General features: G+C 37.7%; 1 protein-coding gene across 2 annotated transcripts in view; it reads left to right on the top strand.

Moving 5' to 3' along the window:
* sik2b (salt-inducible kinase 2b) overlaps positions 1–9,443 on the top strand; it is a 47,210-nt gene that overhangs the window by 18,877 nt on the left and 18,890 nt on the right. For both annotated transcript variants that reach the window (XM_051861358.1, XM_051861357.1), the window contains exons 4-6: positions 958–1,119; positions 5,419–5,543; positions 6,064–6,187. In XM_051861358.1, the coding sequence (XP_051717318.1) occupies positions 958–1,119; positions 5,419–5,543; positions 6,064–6,187 (411 nt within the window). The remainder of the gene's footprint in view (positions 1–957; positions 1,120–5,418; positions 5,544–6,063; positions 6,188–9,443) is intronic.

Here is a 9,443-nt window from a genome sequence, read left to right as displayed (position 1 = left end):
GATTTTGGACTTTCATTAGCTGTACGCTCTAATCAACAAATTAAAAAAAAACAAACTTTTGAAATGTTTTACTTTACATGTAGGGAATCTAGAATATATGAAAGTTTCATTTTTTAAAATAATTTACAATAAAAAAATGAACTTTTTCACAATATTCTAATTATATGACCAGCACCTGTATATATTATAGATAGATATATAGATATAGAGATATATATGCATGCCATTAATATACATTTATTTGCACCCTGTATATACACAATAAGAATAAGGTTAGTAACTAGTATGCGTTCTTTGCACACAATAATTTTTTTTTTAAATACACGCATCACACAGCGAATGTATCCAGTAAATAGACTTAATAGGACGTGTGGACACAATGTGGCTTTTTTTTTAGTAACCCATGTTTTTCTTCTCTTCTCCACTCTTTAAGCTAGGTTATGCAAGGTAATTCTGCAATCACAAGTGACTGTCTGTTTTTTTTTTTTTTTTATTTAAACTTATGCAGAGAATGATGCCTTAAACATGTTGCCATGTACACACAGTCGCTCTGCCAATCCACCTCAGTATAATCACAGGACGAGTATGGAATGGAATGTGTGAGGACTGTAGGTTTGGCCACGGGCCGAGGGCCAGGGGCTGACCCAGCACTCTAGGGTGTGGTGACCACATGATTACACCATCCGGGGGGATGTTTACCCTACTCACACACCACAGAGCCTCCTTATTGTGGCTCATCAATCTCTGCCACTAGCCACACCACACTACCGGAGCCTTTCCCGGTACAACGTGTGGTCATGGTTTTCAAATTATTGCTTTTTTTTTTTTTTTTTTTTTTTTTTTTTTTGTCCAGTCACATTTTATTATGACCCATATTACACTACAGTACCCATGCAGAATGTTTAATTGATTGTGTATTTTGTGATGTTTAGTTGACCCCACTTCCTCTTTATTTAGACTACCTAGCCAAGCATGGACGGCTGAGCGAACCAGAGGCACGACGCAAGTTCTGGCAAATTCTGTCTGCTGTTGAGTACTGCCACAATCGTAACATCGTTCACCGGGACTTGAAGGCAGAGAACCTGCTGCTAGACGGACACATGAACATCAAGATTGCTGGTAAAGGCCTTCATAGTTACACTATCCAAAATTTTTGGCTTTGGAACATTACTAGTCTGATATAAAAAAAAAACAACTGCTCTCTGCTATATTATATTATATTATATTATTTTAAATTATATTATATTATTATATACACTAAAATGTATAATATAATATAATATTTACCCAATTTGTTTTTTATGGCTATAATGAATTATATAATATAATATAATATAATATATTTTATTTTATTTTATTTTATACACTAAAATATATAATATAAAACAATATATTATTTACCCAATTTGTTTTTTACGGCTATAATGAATTATATATTAATATTATATTATGTTATATTATATTATTAGATTATTATTATATACACTAAAATGCATAATATTATATAATATATAATATAAAACAATATATTATTTACCCAATTTGTTTTTTTACGGCTATAATGAATTATATTTTATTATATATTATATTGGGTTTTTTTTTATATATATAATGCACAAATAAAAGATATTTAATTTAGTTTGGTTTATTTTGTTCATGCTTTTTATTCGTGCAACTAAGTAGTAAATGCACAAATAAAAAGCTTTTTAAAAAAAAACATTTTTTGTGTGTGTGTGTCAGTAACACTGAATTGGAGACACTAGATTGTAATGTAAAACAACATTAAAGTTTGTAGAACCACAAAACTGAGCTGAAAGTTGTAGTCAGAATGGTTTGGTTTGGGGGGGAGGAGAGTTTTCCATGCCTTATGTTTTTCACCTACATTTTTGTGAGTTGATAGTCATAGTTAATTATAGGGTGTGACAATTTATATAATCAAAGCTTTACTGCTCAGGATGATGACTCAGGTACTGCTCAATTGGCAAAGCCATGATCTGCGTCAAGAGGACACAGGTGCATTTTGTGCTGAGCCATATAAGCAGACCAAGGTTCATTTGCAGTTTCATTTGTTTTTGAGCAATCAAGAGGCTACTGACAATAAAGTGAGCCAGGCGCGGAGTATCGCAGCCATGCAAGGCTCTCAGTGAAGGAAGAGCTTCCCACACACATATGTGCACACATATTCAAACACAGACCATACACTGTCAGTTTTCCTGACACCTCAACCTGCTCTCTGCCCAAACTCCACTGTCATTATGGTAGATTGTGATGTTTTGCACAGAAAGTAATGCAGTGGCCAGTCACAGAGGGGTATCCCACAAGGCTTTGTGAAAGGTCCTTTTTCCTTTAGCCCCCACACTGATGCACAGTCAGCATCTCACAAGATGGCTGGAGCTGGGTCACTCAAAGAAAGGTCATCAGCCTTTTATGTTCCACTTCAAACATTGATGTTCCTGTGTCATGAATAAAAAAAAGACATTTTGATGAAGCAGAAGACACTGTGAAACGCTAATCTATTAACCATGAAGACCCTTTCCTATACTGTGTAGATATACAGATCTTTTCAGAGTGATTTTGCATTGTGATTACATGACAGATTAAAATGGCATGAAGCAAGAAAAGAGTGTACATCTGTTTTTCCGTTAATCCATGTTGAATTAGCAAACCTGTGGGAGTGGGAGACTTCCTGGTGTTGGGTAATGATTGGGAAACGGTATAAAAATTGGTTAGAATTGGATCCCCAGAGATCTTTACACAACCAACCTCCAGCACAAATCCAATGCACAGTGTGTTATGCATGTCCACTGCATAACAAAATTATGAGAGCCATAGCTATTGACCTCAATAAAAGCTTTTATTTAAAGTAACAAAAAGACCAGCTCTGCCTGCCTGTAAGTATGGCACTAGCCACTGTTTTCCAAGCTGCAGGAGTTAAGCTCTGGGGCCGGATGTGATTGAGTGATTCCTGTATTGAATGTTGAGGCTCACTCCTGCAATGTCTGCCGCTGGACTGCCTAGAGCATTGACGTCAATTCCTCCTGCTCAGTATTCAACTCATGAAGTGGGTCAGTTCAACTGATATGGACTCATCATACCGGCTTCTTACATCACAGTCACAATGTAATGTAACCACGGCTGCTTTTTATATCTCCTTAAGGTTCACATTTTCATTTTATGAGGTCCCTAAAGCTCCGATTCAAAATAAACTCTAAATACTCACTGGAATTTAAAGGAGTGGTTCATTGCGATTTCACTTTTTTAACCTTAGTTAGTGTGTAATGTTGCTGCTTGAGCATAAACAGTATCTGCATAGTTACAGCGCTGAATGTTCAGTGCAAACGGAGATATTGTCTTTTAAAGAATTCTCTGTTTAAGGACTACAACAAATGGCTGGTAGGGACAACAACAAGCTTCTTCCCGGGTTGGTGACATCACTAACCCTAAAATTTACATAAACCCTGTAATTTACATAAAACTCTGTAATAAACCCCTGTATTCTCTGGCTCTGTATGATCCTACAACAGTTCCCACAGGTGCAATTTATAGATTATCATGACAGAATATGTTAATAAATGACTTTAAGATAGTTAACTCTACATCAGCTACATAAATTCATCAACTAACCGTTCAGAAGCATCCTGTTGCATTCAAAATGTTGTCACTTCTTCTTGAGTCTCTCCATCATTGTCCGACTCCGGTTTGAACATAAAAGGCAGAACAGTTTCTGCGTGTCTGCGTGAGGTAATGTGAGGCGCTGCTAAGTGCTAACATGAGCTCCTGAAACTCCGCCCCCTTTTGAGAGCAGCAGCTCATTTGCATTTAAAGGGACACACACAAAAACTGAGCGTTTTTGCTCACCCTCAAAAAGTGACAAATTTAACATGTTATAAAAAATTATCTGTAGGGTATTTTGAGGTAAAACTTCACATACACACTCTGGAGACATCAGAGACTTATTTTACATCTTGTAAAAGTGGCATTATACCACCCCTTTAAATAAAAATCAGATGATTTGACATCCCAGTGATAATTTCCCCCTGAATTACTAAATCCACTCTTATAAATAACAAGTTGCACACAGTTACGAACAAATACAGGCTTTATCTATACTTTAAAGTAAGTTTGACCGTTATACACAAGGAGTATCAGGTTTGTCCGAGAGCCATATTTGGCCATCTCACACCACTGTCTTAGATTTGGCAGTGGTGGCCATTGGATCTAATCTCAGAGCACTTTGTAAAGCTTGTCCAGTCCATTAAAGCCAGAGTGAGGTGGTGATGACGGTTTCCATCTTCAGGGTTTGCACGGCATGATCCACTAAGCCCTGGCTATTACAGATGCTGCTTCATTGAATGTTGTCAGCATACCATGTTATACAAATTTGCTGATAGACATAGTTTGGTATAATGCCAGATTGATCGCTTCGAAATTTTGAGTGACCTTATGTAATGAAGCAGGAAGTTCAGATGAGACATTTTAAATGGCTTGTCCCATTTATAAAATAGGCAATGGGTATTAGTTACATCACAGCCATGAACCTGATTCGCTATTTTCCAGTCGGTATTAGAGAAACTGATGTTCTCATTCTAGATGGCATTTGATTGGACAAAAATCTGTGTAGTGCAGGATGAGTCATCAATATTTTTGCTGTTTTTCAGGAGAGGAAGACTACATTTTAAATGCTAATATTTTTTATTTTTAGGAGAACACTAGCATCTAGATGATCTCATAGATAACATCCCATGATTTCATGGGATCTGAAATATTGTAAAAAATGCTTTCTATATAAAAATGCTGTCTGGCAGTACTGCAGGCAAATTACACGAACAGCAAAGTTTGTGTGGGAATGATTTTTTTTAGTAATAGCCTCTCAGTGAGTACAACACTAATATTAGTCATCAAAGTAGAAAGAAGTGGGCTGCAAAAGCATCATTCTGTGAGCTTTGAGGATGTGTGGAGGAAATGTGTTTTTTGGCTTAGGATATTGGAGAAGGATGTTTTTGCAGTGTCTGTACTGTCAGAGGCAGTATGCAGTTGTTTGTATAGAAGGATATTATATTTATCTACTCTTGAGAATTTGATGACAAATGATTCACACACTTGCAGGATCCATTATTCACTTTTTGCCACACTTGCCAAAAGTGGGTAAAATGAGAACATTTAACAGTCATTAATCAGTCATGAAACTGTATTTGCCTCTTTTATATATATATATAATATAAATAAATGTATTTTATTCATATAAATGTCTGGAAAAGTTAACGGTCACTATAGGTGTGGGAACCTTGATGGTACAATCAGTATTGTAATGAAACCTTCCTGTTTGTTGTCCCCTAAAGCTGAAATGTGATCTATGCCTCTGAGCAGTTTCATTCTTATTTCTCTCTTTTTTTTTTCTTTTTTTTTTCATCCTTACAGATTTTGGCTTTGGAAATTTCTTCCAGTCGGGTAAGCCCCTGGCCACATGGTGTGGGAGTCCTCCATATGCAGCCCCAGAGGTGTTTGAGGGACAGCAGTATGAGGGACCTCAGCTAGACATCTGGGTAATGCCACTTTACTCTGATCTGACTAGCCAGTGTATCCGTGCAGGTTCACACCGCTGTGTGTTTGACAGTAAATGATTAGTAAGTCAGCTGACAGTTGTTTGTGTTACCACCTATTCAACCTTTGAGAACTCGACTGACGTCAAAGCGTAAACCAAACACCCTGTGGTCCATTTGAGAGAGATAGAGATCAGATCATGTGAAAGCTCTCTTGCTTGTTTTTTTTAACTGCCATTAAAGGAAAAGTTCACCCAAAAATTGGAAGTCATTTACTAACCCTCAGGTCGTTCCAAACCCATGTGACTTTTTAGTTAGGCGAGATTTTCACATACAATGAGAAAAGAGCAGCATAAACATTCTGTTAAACATCTTCCTTTGTGTTCCACAAAAAAGAAAGTCATACAGGTTTGGAATGACAAGAGGGGAAGTAAGTGATGACAGAATATTCTTTTTTAGGACATTTGCACATTGTAATCGTGCTTTTCACCATTGAGCTGACGCTGTGTGTGTGTTCCTGCAGAGTATGGGGGTGGTTCTGTACGTGCTGGTGTGTGGTGCCCTGCCCTTTGACGGCCCCTCTCTCCCCATCCTGCGGCAGCGTGTTCTGGAGGGCCGTTTCCGTATCCCTTACTTCATGACAGAAGGTGAGACGCTCTCGTAGTGCACGAAGCTGCCACCAGGAGAGCTTTTCTGGCGGCAGTTGCTGTTTTTTCATGAAATTCAAGCCTGGTCAATTAAAACATTCCATAAGTGCTTGGCTACAGTTTGTGTGTGTCTGGACTGTATAAAGAGGAATGGCTCTAACTGCTCAGAGACATTAAGCAATGGAACATATCCCTTTGAAATGAGCCATAGTAAACTAGTCATCCTGTAACCGACTAATCTATTAGTGAGGTTGACTGGTAGGGATGCACTGATATTACAATTCTGGTCGATACCAATAATCATTCTATTGATGATTAACCAATTAATTGCCTTTTTTACTGAATATATACAATAAAATTTAAATGCAAAAAATGAATTTTGGCATCACAACATTATAATAAGATTTGCTAAATTACATTTAACAGTGTTATTAAATTTGTAGTGTTTTTAAAGATCGACTACAAGTGAACGTTAGACAACGGCAAAGGTAATCTACACTAATAAATCTTATCCAACCCAAACTTCTGAATGGTAATATTTTTGAAAGAAGTCTCTTATGCTCACCCAGGCTGCATTTATTTGCATTTATTGTGAAAGTATTATTACAATTTTAAAATAACTGTTTTCTTTTTTAATATATTTTAAAATATCATTTATTCCTGTGATGGAATGGTAAATTTTCAGCATCTTTACCCCAGTCTTCGGTGTCACATGATCCTTCAGAAATCATAGTATGCTGATTTGGTGCTCAAGAAACATTTCTTATTATTATCAATGCTGAAAACAGATGCTGCTTAATATGGAAACAATGATACATTTTTTTCAGGAATTTTGATACATTTGTGATACATTTTTCATTATTTGATGAATAGAAAGGTGGAAAGAACAGCGTTTATTTTGAAATAGAAGTCTTTTGTATTATTATAAATGACTTTTCTCTCACTTTTGATCAATTTAATGTGTCCTTGTTGAATAAAAGTATTCATTTCTTTAAAACAAAACAAAAAATCTTATTGACCACAAACTTTTGAAAGGTTGTGTAAAATGTAATGTTAAAATAGAGTAAATTAGCAATTAATAAATCAATTTAAAAAGAGTCTAATATCACTAATAACCGATATGGTATGATGCATACCTACTGACAAGTTTATCAGATTTTTGTTGTTGTTGTATTTTTATCACTGGTTCCACCATTGTTTTTTAATAGTGTGTCAAGTAATAAATAGTATTTAGGGCCCGAGCACAGAAGGTGTGAGGACCCTATTGTAATTGCTCAGGCAATTTTTCTTCTTCTCTGAAATGAATAACATTTTTGAGGGCCTAAACGTGCTCGAAAACTCATGAAACTTTGCACACGCGTCAGAAGTGGTGAAAATTTACATCTGATATGGGTTTCAGAATTAGGGGTGGCAAAATGGCTCGATAGCGCCACCTACAAAATTTCAATTAAGCGCCCTTTGCGCTACGTTTAACATACAAGTATGAAATTTGGTAGACAGATCTAACAGCCCAATACCTACAAAAAAGTCCCTGGGTGCAAAATCTGAAAACCCAACAGGAAGTGAGATATTTTGAATTTTCTCTGCAAAATTTTTGCAGTTTTTGCCATTTCCAGACATTGTACTAACGAATTCCTCCTAGAGCTTTAATCAAATCAACATCATATTTGGTCAGTCTAATTTTAAGGCCTTAGCGATGTTAAATTGCAAAGATCTTGAGTTTTTGCTGAAGGGTGTGTCCATGGCGGCCTGACAAAGTCTGATGTTTCGCCATGAAAGAGGAAGCTGTTGTAACTCAGGCATACAATGTCCGATTTACCCCAAACTTCACATGTCTGATAAGAGTCCTGGCCTAAATACATCTATATGCCAATATTCAGTTAGTCATAGCTCCACCAGCTGGCAACAGGAAATGGCATGCTTTACACTGTAATTCACTTCCAGAAACACATTTCAATATGCCACGAAGTACCAAACATACTAGAAACACGTTAAATCATGCAACACTTGGCTAAGTGCTAAAGTATGCGATTAACGCCACGAAACAGGAAGTTGTTGTAACTCAGGCATACAATGTCCGATCGGCTCCAAACTTGATAATAGTCCTGGCCTGAAGACATCTACATGGCAATATTCAGTTTCAGTCAAAGCGCCACCTGTTATCAGCAGGAAGTGTGGCACTTTGAAATGACTTTGCCATAATTCTCCTGTATTTACTCGCTTACGTGCATGTCGCCCACTGTTCACTGTTTTCCTAAGGCCAACAGGCGGCGGTGAGCCCGGGTGTGAGGGCCCTTTAATCGCTGCTTGCAGCTTTAATTTGAAAATGCATCTTGAGAGCCTGCTAGCTAAATTAACCCACTAGTTAAATGCCCCCAGAGAAAAACATCCAGTCAGGGTCAGGTGACCAAGAAAGCCCATCTAATTATACAGGGTTTTGTTAAACCTTATTTGTTGACTAGTTGTTAACCCACCCACTTTAAAGTGAGTGACCTACGCAGAGTAAAATCACAGCAGTCTACGTTCACTCCACTCATTTTTAGGCAGAATAACACAAGCCGTGAAGGGCATGATTGTGATCATGAGAGAAAGGGGGGCAAGAAAGAGATACTGTAAAGTGAGAGGGCAAAGGGTGAGAGGCAAGACAGTTCAGACTATCCTAATGGCAGCGAGCCAGTTCACGCCAGACTCTGAGAGAGGGAGGGTGGTTGGCCGCACTTGACGTAAGAGTCAGAATGTCACATTCGTTCATTTTACACAAGCTTTGCTCTCTGTGATTAAGCACGTATCAAGTAACCCGAGGAAGAGCGAACACATGTTAACCTACCGTTCCTGCCAGGATGGCCCCTGATTGGGGGGGAGGGGGGCCGGTAGTAGGGGTCAGTTGACTTTGTTCAAGACATTTAAACAATTAAGCCAGTTGAGTATGTTAGCCCAAAACTCATGTCATTGCAGGTTCCCGAGTGAAACTGAGTGTTACTTCTCAAATGAGAAGAACAGTGTGGGCTTTTCCTTTACATTTCCTTTTCAAATGCTCTCATCACACAGGATTTCACCCCTATGGAGTATTCACCCCACCTCATTCTGCTCTCAGCCAAGAGTGTTTGCACGCACCACACACTACATGCTACACACACTATGCTACACAGTGAATACTGCACACGCACCATTGGAAAAGATTATGAAAGCCTGGTGTGTTATACAGGGGACTTTGGCTGATTTCTCAGTGAAGGGAAAGTACTTATCCTGATAGCTT

The sequence above is a fragment of the Ctenopharyngodon idella genome, chromosome 15 (assembly GCF_019924925.1).
Source record: "Ctenopharyngodon idella isolate HZGC_01 chromosome 15, HZGC01, whole genome shotgun sequence".
NCBI classification, from domain to species: domain Eukaryota; kingdom Metazoa; phylum Chordata; class Actinopteri; order Cypriniformes; family Xenocyprididae; genus Ctenopharyngodon; species Ctenopharyngodon idella.
This window is presented reverse-complemented; position numbering and strand designations above follow the sequence as displayed.